At 34.7% G+C, this 22,231-nt stretch overlaps 1 protein-coding gene across 4 annotated transcripts in view; it reads right to left on the reverse strand.

Moving 5' to 3' along the window:
• The window catches only part of HEATR1 (HEAT repeat containing 1), a 47,370-nt gene that overhangs the window by 22,809 nt on the left and 2,330 nt on the right, over positions 1 to 22,231 (reverse strand). For 3 of the 4 annotated variants that reach the window (XM_035008519.1, XM_035008518.1, XM_035008521.1), the window contains exons 4-22: positions 20,916 to 21,057; positions 19,963 to 20,064; positions 19,198 to 19,338; positions 18,217 to 18,428; positions 17,932 to 18,065; positions 16,634 to 16,736; positions 15,591 to 15,701; positions 15,074 to 15,191; positions 13,892 to 13,999; positions 11,399 to 11,494; positions 10,870 to 10,958; positions 9,836 to 10,044; positions 9,047 to 9,168; positions 8,247 to 8,438; positions 6,205 to 6,388; positions 5,922 to 6,058; positions 5,022 to 5,214; positions 852 to 1,021; positions 284 to 442 (exon numbers count right to left, since the gene is read on the reverse strand). In XM_035008519.1, the coding sequence (XP_034864410.1) occupies positions 284 to 442; positions 852 to 1,021; positions 5,022 to 5,214; positions 5,922 to 6,058; positions 6,205 to 6,388; positions 8,247 to 8,438; positions 9,047 to 9,168; positions 9,836 to 10,044; positions 10,870 to 10,958; positions 11,399 to 11,494; positions 13,892 to 13,999; positions 15,074 to 15,191; positions 15,591 to 15,701; positions 16,634 to 16,736; positions 17,932 to 18,065; positions 18,217 to 18,428; positions 19,198 to 19,338; positions 19,963 to 20,064; positions 20,916 to 21,057 (2,722 nt within the window). The remainder of the gene's footprint in view (positions 1 to 283; positions 443 to 851; positions 1,022 to 5,021; positions 5,215 to 5,921; positions 6,059 to 6,204; positions 6,389 to 8,246; positions 8,439 to 9,046; positions 9,169 to 9,835; positions 10,045 to 10,869; positions 10,959 to 11,398; positions 11,495 to 13,891; positions 14,000 to 15,073; positions 15,192 to 15,590; positions 15,702 to 16,633; positions 16,737 to 17,931; positions 18,066 to 18,216; positions 18,429 to 19,197; positions 19,339 to 19,962; positions 20,065 to 20,915; positions 21,058 to 22,231) is intronic. The other variant, XM_035008520.1, reaches the window with a different exon arrangement.

Here is a 22,231-nt window from a genome sequence, read left to right on the forward strand (position 1 = left end):
GTGTTTCTCCCCACGTTTTTTTTAAATTCACTTCAAATCAAGTAAATGATTAAGTAGGGATAACACACAATTTTAAAATGGAAAAAAAAAAACACACCAATACTTACTTTTTGTGTCCTCTGTTTCTACATCTCAACACTTCTCCCCTCCCAAATTAGAAAGAAAATTTTCACTTCTGAGTGCATATTTGTAACTCCTGCAAATGTCTTCCTCATGCATGAGCCAATACATTAGTGTTTAGTAACATTACATAGAATGTATAAGCCATTTGAATTGCACATACCTCATTGTTGACTTCCTGAAGTACTTTCACCAAATCTTTTGCAATGTAAGATGGGCAACTATATACACAATTAAGTAGGTTTTTCAAAGTTTCAGATAACTTCTGATGAGATTTCAGTTTCTTTTCTCTCTGTAGTTCCTCAAATAAAGTAGCTAAATCCTAGGACACCAAAAAAAAAAAAAAAAAAAGGATAAAAAAGGGTTACAGAACTACAAAGGCTAAATGTACTAATATGGAAGATGCTTTTCCAAATCACGTGATACTGATAATCATTTTTCATTTCCCCTTGAAACCTTAACAGGAAATAGTATCAATACCTCCAAGTTAGCTTACTATCAAAAGCCAAATACTGACCTTTTAGCCAAAGAAAGCAAAGCAGAACTGAAACACTGTATTGCTATCTTTTAAAAACAGGAGGAGAAAGTTGTGCAGATATTGACATCAGTTTCTAAATTCAGTGACTTAAGTCGATCAAAATCCCTACAAAGCAAAATGTCAAGAAAGGACGAAACTGTTCACAGGTATACAGAGGCATGTGCACACGATCAATCTTTGCTGATGAGTTTACCTGAGCAACATAGGTGGCATCTGAGGTGATCTCCTCTGTTTTAGGAACCAAATGATCTATTAGCAGACGGAACTGAGACACCACTCCACAGAGGGCCTGGAGACAAAGAATGGAGGCCCTTCGTACTTCTTTTATGGGGCTTCCCAGATTAATGAGTAGAGATATCACCACTAAAACCAAAGGGAAAAAAATTAAGCAATTTAAAAAACTGAAACAGTACAAAACTTAAATAGTACCAAAGGGTATGTCGAAGTTTTCCTCCTCACTGAAATTCTCCCCGAAGACCATTCATTGTCTGTTTACTATTCTAGCAAAATGTTAGATATATGCTAGTATATCCTTTTGAAAACACACAAATGAGAGCAGGGCACACGATGTACACTCACAGACACACAGGAACGATCACATCTCAATTTATTTTGAAGTGTTTTCCACGTAAGTGTGTGTATCTAAATTAAATCATTCTTTTAAAACTGTACGGTTTTCTGTATTTTCTGTATTTTTTAAACCAGTATCTTACTGGTGAAAGTTCAGTTGCTCTTTGTCTTTCAGCATTACAACTGCTACAACAAACACCTCTGTAAATACATCCTTGTAAGTATGCAGAGTAAACTACCCATTGTGCATCAGGCTTTGCAAATATTTTGTCTTTAACAGATGTTTGAGTTTCTAATGGAGAAATCAGTCTAATTTTTCTTCTAGTTTTGTGTGTTGCTTAGAGAGGCCCTCCCTACACTGAGTTGTTCAAGTGTCTATCTCCATATTTAGAGAGGCCACATGTACTACATGTTCTCTTCTAATGCCAGAGCTAAGTTGTGTGTGTGTGTGTGTTTTAATGTGTAATCCTTAGTTCACATGAAATTTTTGTCTAAGGAATAAGATTGGAGTCAAACTTTTTATGTTTCCAAATGGCTAGCCAGATGTCCCATTTAATAATCCACCTAAGAATTCTACAGCTTTATCATTCATACATTCCGTCAGTATCTGAAACAGCTACTTCTGCCAACTACTACTTCTAGAACGAAATCCAATAATAGTGATGAATTTAACAGGAATGCTTTTGTTTCCCCAACTCTGCAGTGAAAATGCTAGCTTTTGATTTGAGAAGTATTTTTATTACATCACTCTTATTTTGCTGTCACTTAATTAGAAGTAATGATTATTATCTAATGCCTTTTCAGTTCTTTAGAAAATGATATGGACTTTCTCCTTTAACACTGATATGGCCAATTGTATTAAGAGTTTGTTATTTTGAACCAATTTTCTATTGTTGGAATGAACTCTTTTTGGGTAAATGGTTGCTTTTTAAAATATGCTGGACTCAATTTGCAAATATTTAGAAACTTTGCATTATTATTCAAAGCAACTTGGACTATTATTTTGTTTTTGTCTGGAAGCACTCTCAATTTTCAATGTTATGCTTGTTTTAGACAAATCATCTGGAAGCTTTTCTTCATTCTATGTCCTGCTCAGTTCAACAGCACCGAAAAACCTGCTTCAAAAATCTGATAGAATGCATCCATAAGATCAACTGGATTGGGGTTTCTTGAAAAGATGTCTTTGGGATAAAAAGATACCTAAATTCCTTTTATGGTTATTAGTTATTTAAGCTTTATTCTGTGCTATCTACTGAGACAAGTTGTGGCGACTTTTACTTTGCTAATAATGATCCATTCCATATATTCCACTTCTGGAATGCTAAGAGCTCAACAAATTTTCGAACTTTTCTGAGAAGGTAAACTGAAAACTGGAAATCTTTCCTGGTCTCTGTAATGTTAACTCATAAAGTCAGAAACAAATAGCTGTAAAGTTGAATTCACACAAAGGGCAGCTTCAGGCCAAGATACTATTTGCTAAAATTCCCTGTATAACTCAAAAACAAATTCAAAGTACTAAGTACTTTGTTCAAGTAATGTACCGGAACTCAAAGTAAGCAAAAACTACCTTATTTAAACAATCAACTCTTAGGAATATTCTTCCATTTAAAATCTATGTGACTTCATTCTCCCAACTCATTTTATTTAGATTTAAAATAGCATATTTTACATAAAAATTGAAAAACAAATACTGAGCTTTGGTTTTAAATATATAAATAAATTTACTATATTGATCAGGTATTAAAAAACCATAGGCAGTCTACATCTTTTTACAAATGAGGTTAAATGTTTATTCATCTAATAAAATTTCCTCTATGTAAGACTGAGCTGGAATAAGTATCTGCACAGAAAGTAGTAAACGGTGGTTAGATTCCCAAGCCACTGATAAAGACTTAATTCATATAACACCATACTATATTAATATGGCAATACCTTCTTCTTTTGAAAGGCATAACATTTTTTGTAAACAGATTAAAAGAAGTACCAGCCAACACTTCCTGGACTCCTCACAGACAAGGTATGCATAGAAGCTCACTGCATACTCAGAGAAGAGAGCACGGAGGACAGGTGCAATGGCTAAATGACCTTCCACTTTAGGCCCCCTGGGACTCTAGTGCACAGTCCTTGAGCTTCCCAGTAGAACAAGGTGCATCTCTCCTGTTTTCAGTGCAGTACTGTTACATTTCTAAGCAGCATAAATGCAAAAACACTTTAGGAAGAAGGAAGGTGACAGATGACAAGGCAGCAGGGGGAGGCAGGGAGCCTATCTTGCAGCAAAACTGGGGAAAAGTTAAGTTTTTTGGTCCTGGAGACTTACATTCCTCAGGAACCACTGCCTTTGATACCAAAAGATAACAGACATTTCATACTTAATTAGAAAATCAAAATAGTTATGACCTCTAAATAAAATATACATACCTTTATGAAAACTCCCAAATTTAACAGAAAATAACCATTTTAATAAATCATGCTATTTCCATACAATGGAATAGTCTACAGACATTTTAAAATAAAATTTTATATAAAGTATTACTATAGAATACTTGTAATACTTATAATAATATTTTTATTAAATAATTAAAGTTTAAAAAATGTACAGGAGGGTCTTCTCATCCAAAGGGGAAAAAAACCCTGAAAAAATCTTCTTAAAGTAAGTTACCTAAAAACATAGACTGCAATTTTATAGTAAAGAAATAATTATATTCATGGGATTTTATTTTGTAAGTAAAACTTGAAATCTATGTATGTACGTTACCTTGTATTTAACAAAATTTTGGTTACAATTATGTGCTCTTTCACAGAGCTAATGAAAGATAAACATTGAGAAACTGTTTTGGGAAGAGCATATATCATTCACTTTACTTTCACAGAACATTTATAAAAAGCAGTTTTAGAATTAAAAAAAAAAATCTAGAACACCTTCAAATTTCCCAAGGGCCACTCTTATTCCTTTGACATTAAAATATTCCAGTTTATCAATCATATCCATCATCCTTATCAGTTCTCTCATCTTTAATCACCACAGGGTCTAATTCTACCAGATTCTCTGATTTGTCAGTAGCTTGTAAGGTAGTTTTCAATATCATGCTCATCAACTTCATGAAATTCTGCATCTTTTGCAAAATTTGTAAATTTCACTTTATCAAAAAATCTAATTTGGGGGTATTTTATTAGTGAGTGCCCAACCTGAAAATGACTTATACCCGATAAAAGAGACAAATCCAAAAAGGCTGTCTGAGTGGAGACCCATTTTATAAATATTCAGATGAATACAGAACTATATTAAATGGCCTGGCTTCTCCATATAACCCTGTACTGCTGAAACACAGAACATCAATAGTTGGATATTAATAAGCCATGATTAATCATCTGCCATTTCTACTATTTTGGTGATTAGAAGTAGTTTATATAGGGGCCCCTGGGTGGCTCAGTCAGTTAAGTGTCTCAGGGTCCTGGGATCGAGCCCCACATCTGGCTCCCTGCTCAGAAGGGAGTCTGCTTCTCTCTCTCCCTCTGCCCCTCCCCACCTGCTGGTGCATGCGCCCTCTCTCTCAAATAAATAAAATCTAAAAAAAAAAAAAGTAATTTATATATACATATATACAATTTATACATACATAATAATTTACATGTATATACATAAATTACACATACACAGAGAGCAGAGAGAGTGCACGCACTATTTAAAAAAAAAATTAAAAAAGACATTCTCCCAACTACAACCTACATAAACTACATATAGAGAAAGCATTAAAGTTGGCCATGACAGAACATAACAGGCTACTCACGATACCTGGAGAAGATACAGATGCCAGCTGATGTTTATTCTGTGCCTTCTGAGCAGAGAGCATCTCACAACCTACATAAAGAGCTTGAGTCTGCAGTGCTGTTTTTACAGTGCAGTTAAGTGGATCTGAAAGGCTAGACCCGTATGTCCATAAAACAGAAAAGAACTTGAATAACTGAAAAATGTCTTCTAGATGCACCTAAATTAAATAAACGACAGTGAAGTTTAATTTTAACTCACATTTAGTTGGTTTCAAAGCCTCTTTTCACTAGTGTACAATTACAGAAAACAAATACTTTGTTGCAAGGATTTGCCTTGTCCCATGACTTAAAATTTTCCATACTTATTTTAACCAATGAGAAGTATGTAAATGAATCCAAAGGACTCTCTATAACTTTGCATTTGAACACACTGAACAACAATAACAACACAAGAAACAAAATAAGCAGAAAACCAAGACGCGTGATGCTGGGGAAGCCTCATTAAGAAAGAATTCCAAGATGGAATAAGCATCACCAACGGTGCCAAATGCTGCTGAGAGGGGTCAGTGAGACAAGAACAGAGACTTGACCGCTGGACCTGGCAATACGGAGGTCACTGAAATTTCTTAACTGAGTTGCATATGCTAACTCACCCCCCTGAACAGCAGTTTCTCCCTGGGAATGGAATTGTGATTAGTAAATACATCACAGGCCTAACACACTAGTAGGCATGCGGTAATGTTAGTCTCTGGCCTACTGACTGGTGTCATGATGATACCGCTACTTCATGGGGCCCGTGTATATCACCACATACGCTTCACTGTTTAAAAATCTACTTTCATTTTCATTAAAAACTGCCATAACTAAAATGCTCTGCTCTATCTTCTAAAAGGAAGAGTACGCCTGAAAAAGATGAGCCTAGTACCTTTATGAAAAGTTTCATCAGAACCCTAAAATGAATGGCATCAGCACCACTGAGTATCATCTCAAAGAGTCCAATAAACAAGTGCAGAAAGGCTCTGCTGTCTTCTTTCAGCTGTTCAGGATTCCACCATATATCATCTACATGGACATGAAGAGAAAGAGAAACGATGAATAAACTTATGTGAACACACTGGTGGGAATTTTCACTCAAGACAAGGAATAGTTGTGGAGACAATAATTCAGTTTTCTAGAGTATCACATTCAAAAGTCACACTTTGTCCTACCTTTAGGAAAAGATTTAGGAGCCTTTAGTGCATGAATAAAATTTTTCAGTGAAAATATGAGTAAAACAGAGTCCTCCACAGCAACACGCCGGGCTGTGTTCAGCTGCTCTATGTAATGTGCCCACAGTTCCACTGGTATCTCTCTGTCCATCATCAGCTCAAAATGCCATTCTGAGGGGATTTCCTGAAATGGTAAAGGAAACAAAGAGCATAAATATGAAGGAGTTCTGAACATGGGTTATACTCAGAGGACCTGCAATGGATAAATGATTGGGTAATATGCAAAATTTTGTCTCTCTGTGCATTTAAGTGAGGAGAGGATTATTAGCTTTAACCAAATTTGTAGAGAGGTTCGACCATCACTATTTACAAAAGAAGGATACAAATAAATTATCCACAGCTTCATTTTATCTATATTTTCTTGAAACATATCTAAAAACAAATGTTATCCATATAAATTGTGTTTATCTAGTGGCACATTTCTACACAGAAAGGAGTTGGAGCTCCAGGAGACCCTTAAAAGGACCTTTCTCATGTCACACACTTCTAGTCTGAAGAGGGTGCACAGTAAAATCTCCAAACTTGGAAATAGTTCTAAACAAGTAGCAAAATGTGAGGGTGTTTGAAATTATACCCTAGATACTAAAAAGCAGCATGAGAAAACATGAAGAAAAATGATAAATGAGACTCTGTACAGGAGAGTGCAAAGTAGTAATTTAGAAGGAAAATAACCCAAAGCCAGACTTTTGAGAAAATGTCTCTAGTGAGGGATTTCATTGGCTCAATATGCTGCTGCAACTGGAAAGAGACTCAGGACTCCCAGAAAGGGGACTAAATATAAAACAGCATATTATCTGCACATATACAAAACACTCCATTTGTTCACACTTTTAACACCAAGGGCAAACACCATTCAGGGTATCACATTCTACAAAAGAAAGAAATTAAGAAGGGCTTATCTGGGCTACTTTTTAAAATATGAAGATTCACTCTTTTATATTTTTTCCTAAGATTTTTATTTATTTATTTGAGAGCAACAGAGAAAGAGAGCACACGTGAACAGAAGGGAGGGTGACAGAATCTAAAGCAGACTCCACACTGAGCACAGAACCCAAGGCGGGGCTCTATCCCATGACCTGAGATCGTTACCGGAGACAAAACCAAGAGCTGGATGCTTGACCAACTGAGCCACTCAGGACCTCCGAAGATTCATGCTTTTAAAGTTTACATAATTTTAGGTAACAATGACTATGGCTAGAACTTATGTAAATGTAAGAAAGATGTAGTTCATTCAGCAAATCCTAAAATGAGGAGCCCTCTGAACGTTGGAGGACAGATAAAAACAAAATACTTTTAAAAATATTAAAAGAAATAACCGTTATTACCTCAGGATGTGATACTAGGTAAAAATACAAGTAACTGAAACATGTTCCTTAGCCAATACTGTCAAAGACAATAGTAAGCTGGTGAGATCCAAATCTGATGTAATATTAAAATAATACAAAAGATCAATTCTTGGGGCACCTGGGTGGTTCAGTTAAACGTCCGACTCTTGGTTTTGGCTCAGGTCATGACCTCAGGATCATGCGACCATACCACACACGGCTCTGTGCTCTGCAGGGAGTCTGCTTGAGATTCTTTCCCTCTCCTTCTACACCTCCCCTCGAGCATACTCTCTCTCAAAAAAATAAAATCTTTAAAAAAAAATCAATTCTTTTAAACAACAGAATGAAGTAATATTTTGTTCAAGCACTAACAAGCCTAGTGAATTCTTCATCACAAAGGGTAGTTAAGTATAACTCAGATAATTACTCAATAAATACAGGGGAGAGTCAACTATCAGGTACAAAACATCACAACCCTGAAATTCTATAATTCAATTAAATTTTCTAATTCACTACCTATTGCTACCCAAGGCTGTTTCACATTTCACCCCTAGTATCCAAAGATTTAGCATTTCAGCCCCCAGTTTTCAGTGTTGCTATCATTAACAAGCCTGTCTGCCACTTTACTCAATGTTCCAGAGACTTTGCACTCCTTACCACTGCAGTAATGACACTTTCAAGCTTCTTTATTTTTTTCTGCAACAAATTGAAGACTCTTATCGCAAATGGAAAGTGAGTTTCTTTTAAAGATGAACAGCAAGAAACAAGCACAGCCATGATCACGTGAAAAGTCACTTTCTGCTTCAGGCTAAAGCACTCCTTTTCCCCAATGCTTATTAAATCCTCCACCTTGAAAAATAAACATACTCCATTACTGGTAGCTCTTAGTTTGAATAAAACAATTTTTTTTTTTTTAGATTTAAATAAAACAATTTTTTCTACCTCAGACCTACCTATTATGTATTTTACATTTAAAGTGAGATGACAAATATAAAGCCTTTAAAAAGTAGCAAGCACTGATTTCTAAGTAATAATAAAATAATTTCAGAATTATAATGAACGTAATTACATCTGACAACTGGATAAATGCTTTAAAATTATACACCTAATACCTTGACAAAGGTTTATTTACTAACGCAAAAAAGGAAAAAAAAATCCTTTTAGATATTATGCTATTTTAACAAAAAATATGACTTTATATTTTAAATGACAGGAAACAGGAAAGCGAAGAAGTACACACTATTCTTATTAGTCCAATGTAAAACCACAAAAAAGTAATATAAAATGTAAAAGATTTTAAACAATCTGCAGAATATACTATGTAACACTATACATGTTTAAAGCATAACAAAGTAGTCAAAAAATGCAAAATTATTTTAAAAAATCTAGTAAAGCAAACACTGAGAATCTAATAAAATTATAACAAGTCCAGGGGTGGTCTCTGACAGCATACGTACCATCTTTAACATTGAAGAAGGATCCCCTAAACTTATGTTGTCAGCCAATAATGCAATCATCTTTTGATTTGCTACACCAATTAGTTTTCCTGACTCTGTGCTTTTAATCACATTTTCAAGAGCTGTTAAAAACAAAACAAAACAAAACAAAACAAAACACAGAGGACCCTTATATCACCAATACTCACCTAAAGAATTCTGTAGAGTAAGAAATTTAGACAAAAGTTTTAGTTTTCCTATGAAGGTTTGCTATTTTTCCTTTTATCCAATTCTGAATCTGTGGGTCAGCCTCCTTTTCATTGTAGCTGACTGTCCAAAAACATGCGGGATAGGGTTGCCAATGCCCCTCCCCAACACAGTCGAAAATCTGAATATAACTTTTGATTCCTCAAAAACTTAATTACTAATAGCCTACTATTGACTAGAAGCCTCAACATAACATAATATAAACAGTTAACACATCTTTTATATACTATATGTGTCGTATACTGTATTCTTATAATAATGTAATCTACAGGGGAAAAAAGTACTATTTAAATAACCATAAAGAAGAGAAAAGGTATTGTATTTATCAAAAATTACCTGCACTTAAGTGAATCCGTGTGGTTCAAACCTGTGTTGCTCAAGAGTCAACTATAGGTTTTTGACCTTGGCAAAAATTTTTAAAAATCTTGCTGACACAGATCATAGCAAGCATGATTTCAAATAATGATTAGAACCAACTTTTAATTGTACTTATCTTCTTTTTAAAGTGTTTTTTTTTCCCTCAAAGGCAACCGAATTTCTTACCTTCTTTCCAGCCTCTTAATATAGGGTGCAGAGAGCAAATTCCTGATTTCGATAAATATATAGCAATTTTCGTATCAGCGGATTCCATATCATTAACAATAATCATAAATGGCAGCAAATGCACCACCACCTGATTTGACAACTGATCATTTTCACTCAGTATCTCTTCCTTAATTAATATGTCTGCTGCTACCTCAAGTACCTTGTACCTGAGACACAAACACATTTGGTTGAGAGACCCATTAGAAACTTAAATTCAGCAAAAAATTATTACATTGTTCCCACTCAACTGACACTATCCTGATCTCCTCACCAAACATGTTATTCAGAGACACCTAGACAATCAGTCAAAATCCATGCTAATAAGGGAGCTATTTGGGACAGTAATTAAACTGCTAATTCTGTCAAATTTTTTTTTTTTTTGAGAAATCATTAGGTTAATTTTAACATAAAACATGTATCTCACAATGTATCTAACTCATAAGTTAAAGAACTATCTGAACACACAGTATGTGCTAAGAGCTAAATATGACAGATACAAAAATCTGTAAGACATGCTCTCCTCCCCTAAAGAGCTTAAGTCATTTTTTTTCCGTGCAAAAAGCTTAGAAATGCCAAAAATGAAATAATTAGAGCTCATCAAACACTACAGAAGGTGACCATGTGCCTCTGAGCTTATTTTAGTATGTTTACTTTTAATTATAAAGTAATATACTATCCTTGTATAGAATTATATAAAGCAGAAAATTAAAACTACTTCCCATCCTACTTTCCAGATTTCAGTTTTACGTCACCCATTATATACTCTCTCCATTTGATTAAGAAAAATTTCAAACACAGAGAATATTATAATGAACCCCCACAAACCCTAATTCTTTTTATAATTCAAGAGTTACATTATGAACCATTCCACTACCATGACCAAAGGGCCATGTAACTAAATTATAAGATGCAAAAATGTAAAGAAAAAAAATAAAACTGAAACTGATATAGAATTCTGTCAATTCAAAATAGGAGGAGAAATGAATATATACCATTCTCTATTTTTTGAAAGTTCTGCTCTTCGAAAGAGGTTGAGAAGATTTGAAACCGTTACTTCCAAACTAAAGTGTTGTTTGAAAATCTAAAGGGGAAGAAACGTACATAAGTAAGTTTTCACTTGCTTCAGATACATATGGTGCTTGTTAAATGAACTTTAAAAAATAATGAATTATAAAGAATTTATCTCCCAACAGTCCTCATATAATTTCAAAGCTTTATGAGAGTAATTTCTCCAAAGTGGCATTTATGAGACCATTTTCCATGATCCCAAGGTATTTACTATCGATAAAAATTCACAAAGTGCTTCTCCCTTTTGAAAAACTTCCATATACAAAAAGCTGTGCAGTCTAATTTTTCCCATGAGCTTTCCTTAACCAGGCTTAAGTCTATGCTCTCAAGAGAACAAATTTCCAATGAAGGAATAATTTCCAAATATGTTCCTGCCTAGAGCAGAGAATCACCTGGGAAGGGCAAGAAAATATTTACAAATTGTGTGTTTCAACAAACAACAAATTCACTCACCTTAAAAGCATTTATAGCTGACAAAACAACATCTATGCTATCATCACCTAATCGGGTCAAAACAGCTTCTTTTATGAAAGACTCATCGACACTCTCCTAAGCAAGAGAAAAAAAATACATAAATTTGGTTGTTGCCAAAACCTCCTAAAAGTTTACACTAGAAAGAAAGCTTAGTTTTATGAAAAGCACTCCAGATTATTAGTCAAGAAATACAGGCTCTGGCCTAGACACAAATTCAAACACTCCAAGCATACTTGCACTGAACTAGGTAACCTCTAAAGGGCCTTTTTAGATGAGTAATTATTTGGTACAAATTTTTCCCAGTTTCTATTCAAAATACCATAGAATATGTATAATCCGAACACAATTTAGGCATTAAGAAGTTTGACTTGTTAAATAAGAGCCCGGATATTGAGAGTGCATAGACTAAAGAACCAGAACGTCTAGGTTTAAATCCTAGCTCCACCACTTACCAGCTGTGTGACCTGCAACAAGTTACTTAACCTTTCCAGGTCTCACTATTCTCGTCCATAAAATAGAGTTAATAATAGTACCTATCTCAAAGGACTGCCACAAAATGAAGTAATACATGTCAGTGCTTAGAACAAGACCTTACACACTGTAAATACCGTTAAAAGTTAGCCATCATTATCAAGATTTTTACAAGGACGTCGGCTGAGAAGCCAGTTGCCAGTCTGTCAAAAAGAGATCCTATTTTTCTTAATTAACAAAAGAAAATAAAGCATACAATCATTCAAAGTAATGGAAAAGTGAGACTACAAGCCAATCTAAATATATCCCTACCTGTAGATGGTGAAATAAATATAACTAAATAATGCTACAAAAAAGTAACAGGTCACTCTGTTGGGAGATAAAACCAAAATCCCTAGAATTCACAAAACTGAAGTCCAAGTCTGCTGTATCAAATGTCACCAAAATTTTCTCTAGAGTTGACAAGTAGCCAAATATCCCAATCTGAAATTCTAGAATAGAATCTATGTTCTGTCCCTGATGGGGAAGGGAAAGTGAAAGCAAAGCATGCAGAGAAAGACAGTAACTGTAGTTACAATACTTAAACCTAAAGGGTGCCCTTTATTGAAAAACTAACCAGATCCAGAAAAGGACAGGGGAGGAAGGGATTAAGAGCAAAAGAAGGCTGAAAACAGCTTCAGGAGTATTAGGAGCTTCCAAGAATCCCTTTTTCATTCTAGACACTGGAATTCTCCCATCACAACAAAGACCAGTATTCAATAGTTCAATTATCAAAAAAAAATCAGTAACACATACTTATCAGCAGTTTGTGAAACACAACTTATGCCAGATCAGAAATGAATCAAATCAAGCAATAGATTATAAATCTGAGTACTACATCAACCATTTTTAAAGAAACATTCTCACAGATCCTAATGCTGTTTTTATTATTTACAGATCATTTTAAAAAGTGACTCAAAAATATAAAAATATTAAAAATACAAAACAAAAATTTTTAAGTCCAATATTTAAAAACCCTGCAAAACCAATAAAACTCAAATTGAAATGAATTTACTATGGTAATTATGATTAGATGAAATTAAATTCTACTTGTGATGTGAATCTGGTTCTACCAACCATGACACAAGTTCAAGTTCAGCATGTTTATATTAATACGTGCCATGGGGAAACAACTCTAGGACCACTTTTCTTTATTCCAGAAACTTTCTAAATATGCAAACAGTAGTACATATACAAGAGAATTTCAGATTATCACACAAATGAACACTCCCATTTCAATTATAGTAACTACAGTAAACTATCTATACCAATTAGTTCTTCAAACCCATGATTTGATGGCTATAAAAAAAAAAAAAAGTCCATTTAAAAGCAGGAGAAAAATTTTTAGAACATAGTATCAGCAGTAAGCAAACAGCAAAAAATCGTGAGGGTATTGTTTGAATGGCTTTAAGTCTGAAAAATACTGCTTCATTTCAATCATTACAAAGTGTTTATAAAATACCATTTTGGTATAAAGACATTATTTACAAATTAAGTCAGCCTTTGTACTTACTACCTGCAGCCACCACAATGTGAAACACAAATACAACTGCAGGTACTGAGATCATGGAACGGTGTTCCAAAAGCTCTCATTCCCATGTCCCCAAATACACTCATGTTGACCTTGAGACTATCAAAGTCAAATCTCAAAACTAAAACATTCTCAGATAATTTGCGAACCTCTGTAAAGGATCTAGAAATTCTAGTCTGAAAACACTTTAATAATCTGCAACGTGGAAACATGTGAAGATAGTTGTTATTAGAGCACACAAAGGTTAAAGTGCTGGCTGCTGGCATGTATGGTCCTAAATCTTCATCCAGTGCATTCTCATCTGCTTTATTCATCTTATGTCTGTAATTACACAGTATCAATTATAGTTGGTAACTTCAATTTCTTATTCTAGAATCACACTGTTCACAATAAGGATAAAAATACCACAAATGAAGCTATTTGACACAAACCTCTGATGTTTTCATGATATTTTTCAGATGATTAATGGCCAGAAGTCTCACAGGAGCAAGTGGATGATTCAGACTGAGCATCAAGGAGGTATCAGAATCTGCTAAAAACTATAGGATTCATCACAATCACCAAATGATTTCACCATTAAATCTGAGCAACATTTGATCAAGAATAAGAACTAGAGAAAACCATCCCAAAATACCCAACATATTTGATAACAATCATCTAATTTCAGAAACCAATAAGTAAAGTAAAATCTTTGTCTCTAGAACATGGTATGAGTTACAACAGATGAACAAAATGTGTATTGTTAATGTTGTGATTTTGAGTACCCTCGTGGCTATGGGTAGGTTTATTAAGCGAAGCAATTCTATGAAGTAACTTTGCATTCTTTATGTAGATCTGACTTCAGACTGAGAAGTACCTAAAATAAATCATTGTATTAGCACCTAAATGAAAATATAAATTTAAAAAATTGGTCACTGAAGACAAAAAGCAATTTGTCTAAATGCTACAACAATGACAGTCAAATTTATGACAACTTACTTCACTTAGTAATCAGACTAAGAAGGAAATCTGTCTATCATTCTAAGATTTGGAAATGAAACGCCATTAAAGATGAAAGTCTAATTATGGAAGAGAAAAACCAAAACAATCCCATTTCTCTTCATAATATTTATCTTCAAGGTTATTTGTAAGAACTGCTTAAGTGTCTCACTTCTAGTAGAAAGATTTAGGGTGAATCACCAGGAAATTTCTAAGTTCTAACATGCTCATGAAATTAAAATCCACCTACCTCTTTCTAATCAATGACTTAAATAGCCACATGTAGCTAGTGGGTACTGCACTGGAAAGTGCAGATATGGGAGAAAAATAAGGACATGCTGGAAACTAAGTGAAGCCATCTTTTAGTGATTGCTAATGACCATTTGTTAACATTTCCAAACAATACTCTTCCTGAAATATATATCCCATTCAGTTAAACTACTGTGCCTTTTTCTAATGATTCAACCCCTGCCTCACAGCCTTACGTCAGGGAACTAGGTAAACTGTATCAAATCTCACCTGTCCATTAAACTTTCCATAGAAAGACATGAAGTAGCAAATTTCCTTCCAGACCTCTTCAAAGAACCACACAAATATACCCATAATTGTAGTAATTTCTCTGAAGAAAAACTTACCTGATACTTTCCTCCACTTGTAGAAAGAGAGATAAACTGATGAAAAAGTTCTTGTTTTTTTAGATCTGTAATTTCTTTTAAGCGTTCCTCTAGTACAACATCTAATGTTCTGGGATATCTGGGAAGAAATTCGTGAGTTAATTATTCTTAGTGAAGTTACTGACCACACGTACCATACACATATTAAAGAAAAACATAAAAAATTACTAAGACAATTTTAATAAATGGTATACATAAAACCAAATAATGTTAATCAAGTTACTATGACTACTGCAACAATGTCTCTCTATAAAAAAAATTATACTCTCTACAGTCTCCACACAGCCACTATTCCCTATATGAAAGTCATATTTCAAATATACCTAAATCCCCCACCTGTCTTCCTTAAGGGCGGGGGGGGGAGGCGGGGAGGACAGCCTCTTTACAATTCAGTCACTTTATTATGACGTGACCTGTGAATCTTCTTTTTATAAATCAAGAGGCACACATTAGAGAAGGGCAAAAACACACAACTTACTTGCTTTCTAGAAGTCTGATAAGTGGAAGAAACTGTTCGTTAAGCAAAGATACTTTATCAGGATCGATTTCTTCCTGTGAACTATATGAAGTATACTCTTCAAAAAGAAGGCTGCAAAACAAAACAAGTATCACCAGGCATGAGAGCTACTATTTACTGAGTACCCATTATGTTCTAGATGCTTTAGAAATATTATCTGCCACACTTCCACAAGGTAGAAGTCATTCTTACTTTACATATATAAAAACTGGGGCTAAGAATTCTTGTAATTTGCCTGAGATCAAAGGAGAACCACCAGAGCCAACACTTAGCGAGTCCTACTGTGCCGTAAGAGGTAGAGCAGGTTTTCAACCCCCAGTTTGATCCCGGGGCCCGCACTCTCCACAGTACCTCCCGCGTATACTCTCATTTAATTCACAAGCCAACTCTGTGAGCAAGGGGCATGAATGACACACACCAGCAGACAGGCCAATGTCACCCAACAGCAAAACCAGATCCAGGCAGTCTGACCTTCAGAATTTACTACTCTACTCTCCTGGAAATGAGAGAGGCAGGATTCAAGCCCATGTCTGACTGCAACGCCTACATTCTTTGCACTTGTATCAAGTTGCCCTTTAAGTAAACAAAGAAAATGGGAAACTGAACTATCTTTACAGAAAAGGAAGAAATAACCTTTATTTCACACCAACCCTCAGTATTAAGTTTCTAATTGGTATTTACTAAATGCCAACTGTGAGGTATCGTTTCAGGCATTTTGATCACTTAATAAGAAACTCTAAACAGCCACTAGTTAGTTACATGTAGCTATTACCCAAATTTAGCTTAACTATTAACTTTCCATGATCATACATAAGCACTAAAGAGAAATTACTTTTTCCTTCTATTGCCACAATTATTGCACTAAGTACTTATAATTAGTGAAATGATACCGACAAATCAAGAAGTACATCATACAGACACACTGGAAAACTGCTAGCCAATTCTAAAAAGTATACAAAACCACAAAAATATAAACCAAAAGCATGTCAGAAATAATACCTTACCTAGCCAACAAACGGTCTAAGTTGTCCTTCAGTGATATATTTGTAAGTATGGCTTCTAAATGTCTCCTGTAGATTTGGCCATCTATCCCTTCAGTTTCTTCTCCTTTAGGATACAACATAAATTAAAATTGGGGAAAGTTTTTTGCACTTACATTATTAAATTTATTTACAGCAGAAAACCCTTCTATAGGAGTAACTTTAAACCATATCCATCCATAACCAGCTTTTTACCTGTTTATAAAAGTGTATTTTACCTATTTAGCCATTTATATATTTTTACAACATTTTTGTATACATTACCCTCACTTACGCTTTACCTGAAATTCTCTTTATTTTTAACAAGTTTTTCATGCCTAGCTTATTAAAACAGAAGTCCAAAAAATAGTCATTCCAGGTCATATTAGAAGTGGCTGAAGTTGGGACCCAAGCCTAGGTCTTAATAAACTAGCTCTGAAAACAGGCTCAACCATCATCTCAATATGCCTTCCTGAACCAAGAGCTGTCATCTTCTATTCCAGAATGACGATACATGTATTATGAACTAGATGCTGGTCCTGCCTTCAAAGACTGGGACCACATTATTCATCACCATCAAATTAGGAAAAATACACTTTTATACAAGCTAGTCATGTTTCTGAAACACATATGTAAACCAAGATGTGGTTAAGCAAACCTAATTTTCAATAGACTGACATAATTTAGAGATGTCTTCCTTAGTATATCCTTCTCAGCCTAAGTGGCAATAGGACCAAGCATTTCTTCTTGTCTTTCTGTATTTATTGAAGGATAAAAAGCATATAATGGGAATAATCACTTTTAATTACCTTTTTTATGGCTTTTTAAAAATTTAGATTTTTATGTATGAGATTTTCTTGGTCTATGGTCAATGACTCAAAGGAGAAAAACTTTTTTGGCAACTGAATATTTATTATAAACGAGTCACTGAAGTTCATTAAATATCTAAATGAGAAGGGAAAGTTTTACTTGGCAACATATATTAATCATTTTAAAATAATTCCATAAACTTTTTCACATAGGGATTGTTTAGGAACACACGTTAAAAAAACAAAACAAAAAAACCCAGAATTCTGAGTATATCATTCATTGAACAAGGATCTCCCTTCAACCAACCTACTCCCCACCCCAAATGTTTTTCACGTAAGAATAAGTTACACAAAAACAATTATATAGCAGAAACTTTAAATATCTTAAAGATATTAACAAGAGTGTGATTCCTATTTTAAGAGAATCAGATCTTAGACACTAAGTTTCTCAACATAAAATGTAAAACCACATACCTGTAACATGATTAACAATGGAGACAACCAGATGGGGAAGCATGTAACGCAGAAGAGGACTGATGTCATATATTTCAGAAATCCCATGAAGTATTGTAATAAGATCAGGAACATTACACAAGTGAGGAAATGGCCTTTGAAGAAATAAGTACATGTTAACTTTAAAAATCACATAATATATGGCAATTAAAAAAAAAAAGTATAAAATTTATCTTTGAAAAGAATTATTCAAAATAACTTCATTCTCCTTTAATTACTATCATTTCTCAATTCAATTGTACATACTTTTTCCCAAGGCTCTCTGGCTTCTGTCTCTGCATGAGCACTATCAAGCAACCTAATCCATCCTTGATCAAAGACGGAATTTTGGTCAGCGTTTTGATGATCTGTGAAGCCAACGAATTAACGAAGGTATCTTCCATTGTCACTTTCACAGATATCTGACATATTATCATATACGTTGCAGCTCTGTAATCTGGTAAAGATGATTTCAATCCCTAAATATTTTTTAAGATATAAGGAAAAATGATAAACTATACCACTGAATTCTACTTAAAATGTCACTTTACCTTTCAAATTGAAAATGCCATAAATTAGAGATTACTACTACCTAACACACACTGAGAGTCAATCACTCCTCAGAAATTGACCTTTTCCTGAGCACACAGAGATAAGTCTCCTGGATCACAGCAGAGATTTCAGAAGGTCTCCCAACTCAAATATCCACCATTTATGCTAACAGTGGCCAACAGGCTCTTCTTCTAAAGGCAAACACCCACCAGTGTAAAGGAGACTTCAGAAACAAAACAGTGTGTAATTAAAGATAATAACTTTGGGACACCAGAAGTGAAAGCAGTAAATCCATGAGGAATCTGGAAGGGTGACAGGCAACAAGGCACTTGGGAAGAAGAAACCCTGACAAGCACAAGTCACTGTAAAAAGAATAAAAGAGCCCATGCCTTGAGATTTTCTAATCCCTTCCTTTTCCGGTGAGTCAACATGACTGCTAAGAAAACAGATCTGGAAGACAGTGGCAGGGCCAAATAGCCAACATTAATTCTTAAGGAACCCTAATTAAGATCCCACTTCAGTTAAGTTTTTAAGACAAAAGAAGTCATATTTTTTTTTACCAGAAAATTAAATCTTACTGACCATCTGAAATAGGTCTTCAATTTTTCAAATATTTATGTCTAAGTGAAATTTTTTAAAAGCCAGGAAATTCTTTCAAGTATAAAATAGACTACTTAACATATGAGCAGGACCAACCTTGTGGATGTATGGAAACAGCTTGGCAACTATATTATCCAATTTGTCCTCAGCAGTCACTAGAGTAGACACCATGGTAGAAGCATAAAATGTTAAGAGCACCCTCAACTGAGCTGAACTCCCAGGATACTCAGCAAAAACCTAGAACAAAAAACACAAAGCACATATAAAAGTGAAAGCCCAGGGGCGCCTGGGTGGCTCAGATGGTTAAGCGTCTGCCTTCGGCTCAGGTCATGATCCCAGGGTTCTGGGATCGAGTCCCGCATCGGGCTCCCTGCTGGGCGGGGAGCCTGCTTCTCCCTCTGCCTCTGCCTCTCTCTCTCTCTCTGACTTTCATGAATAAATAAATAAAACATTAAAAAAAAAAAAAGTGAAAGCCCAATTAGATAAAAGTATAAGAATATTTATAGCTCTCCTCAACTACTTCAGGCTGACATTTTCATTTTTACCATATACAACATTAAATACACAAACGCAACGGTTCAATTAAGTATGACAAGAACGAACAATCGTGACATTTTTCGATCATCTCTTTAACAGTCACTAAAAACAGAATTTGGCAAGAAACAGAATAATTCATCTTTGTAGGAAAACACCTTTAGTGATGAAAGACTCATCAAACTGCTCATGCTCCGGAACAGTAGGTCACTTAAAAGGAACTTCTTGAAAGGACAGTAATTAGGAAATGCCTTAGCAGGCTTTCTTCATTCCAAGCAAGCAATCTTTTAATGGAATTATAGAGTCAAGAAACACGGTATTACTCACCTTCACAGATTTTGTCACCAGACTACAAATGAAATCCATGAATCCGAGATCTTTGTAGCAGTGGGTAATCAAAGTTCCCCTAGCTAAGGGCACTCCATGTTGCTGTTATAGACAGAAAGAACCAACTATCATTACGGACATCCATCAACGATTATTATTTTTTAAAGTACCTTCCACAGTAACGGCTTCATACTGGTGCAGTTCATAAATACAAAATACAGTCTCTCCATACAGCTTGTGGTAAATATGAGATTAACATATAAAATTGTGCAAAGTTTAGAAATCCAAGAGGTCAGCAGCAAGGGTGCAGGCACTCAGTGAATACTGCCTACTTATCATGTTTTGCATTTTGATTATGTATTTACCTAAATCTGGATTGTCCAGATTCTTAATAACTCTAATAGATTGGGTTTTTCAGCCAATGTGATAGGCTGTCTCTGCTTTACAATAACACTAGTAATAGAAATAGACTAGGAACACAGAAAATTTATACTGCTATTCTCACCGCTTAACATCATGCATGGCATGTACTGGGTGCTCAATAAATACTGAATAAATCAAAGGAAAGAGAATCTGAAATGAACTTCAATAGGTGAGTGGGGTTTGCATACCTGAAACAAGTGTGTCTAGAGAGCATCAGTGTCTGTGTGTAGAGTAGAGAAAAAAAAAAATGGTCCTGATGTTATTAGCAGAGGGAGTAATTTGATAAGCTTTATCATGCTTGGCTTTCTCTTCTTAAACACCCTTTAATGTGCTTTACACTCAAACTCTTAAACTGTACTTCCTTTCTTTTTACTAATTCTGACCACTGACCTCACTATCATCATGCATAAAGTTAACTCTTTCCATGGTCCTACAGTCTGTTAGTCTACTTTTGTCCCCATTTGTCCTCCTCCTAACCTGAACTGCCATGCTCAATATTCAGTAAAATACGTGTCATTCAACAATCATACCTTAACTGGTGACAACCAAAACCATTTGTGCTTTGGGTTATTAATTTTTAGGAGCTGTATAACCCGTACAAATATTCTTGTCTCATGGTACGGTAGAACACAAGCAATGAGGCTATCTTGATTATAAAGATGGATATGGAACCTGGGGGGAGAAAAGCAAACAATTCAAACTGACACAAAACCTACGAGCACATATTTCCTTACATGTCCAAATTGTATGTCAATGAGCTAAAACTACTCAGAGTAAATATCAGTGAAAACAAGCACAAAATTATAAATAAGATAAAGAGCATTAAATGTAAGTCTCTATCTTGCAAGATTTGGTCAACTCTTATGCAGTAGTATTTTTTAGTATTTTTCAGTATCAAAATTTACATGCCATTCACTTTCAGCTTTTTTTTTTAAACCTATTATTAAATTAATAAAACTGTACGATCACTGCAGTCAAACCAACAGAAAAGCCACCGGTCAACTAGGCAGCAAAGCTCGGCTCCTCTTCATGCTCTAAAGTTCACCTTCCACAGCTTCCTCAGCTTCCCTAATTATCAGAATTCTAAAACCAGAAGACTAATGAAAAAGAAAGTCACATTATTTTCTCTGAATTAAAAAACTGTTAAGTTACAACCATTTATAATTTGTCCCTGAACTTCACAAAACTTTGTATTGGCTCCTCTACCATAATAAGAGGTTCATTAATTACATCAGATACATTAAATCCTTTCTAGCTTTGAAGACCTAGCTCAAATAGCTCCTTTTTCAGAATGCTTTTCCTAATTCTCCCAGTGAAGTGATCCCTCATGTCTGTCTAAACTCTAAACTTACTAGCTACTTTCTCCATGAAGCTTCCCTCTACCTCAGGCAGGACAACATGCCTCAAACTTTGCATACACCTTTATTTTAAAACAATAACCAAGGGCGGCCTACTCATCTTGTATTGAATTTAAAATTACATGAATACAAAAAGTACTCCTTACACTAATCAACTATGGGGGGGGTGGTTAAAAGCTAGAAGAAAAAGGGAAATATTACGGATTTTTTTTTTGTCTGATGACTCTAATGTTCTGATAATCAGGAGACCCAAGTTAAACTTATGTTTTCTCAATGACTCACTTTTTTCCAGAAGGGAATCACTTTATCCCCATGTCTCTAATTAATGACATGCAGGTCCTTCTACTTTTGAAACATATTAACACATGGCAAAATAAACAAAACTGTGTAAGCTGTGATGTGATGGCAATTAAGTGAGAATATAAACTGAGTATACCTACTAAGGCAATTTCCAAAGAGGATAAAAGATCAAACCTTGGAAACCATCT

This window comes from Mirounga leonina, unplaced genomic scaffold, assembly GCF_011800145.1.
Source record: "Mirounga leonina isolate KUSES-001 unplaced genomic scaffold, KU_Mleo_1.0 Mir_152, whole genome shotgun sequence".
In the NCBI taxonomy this organism is placed as follows: domain Eukaryota; kingdom Metazoa; phylum Chordata; class Mammalia; order Carnivora; family Phocidae; genus Mirounga; species Mirounga leonina.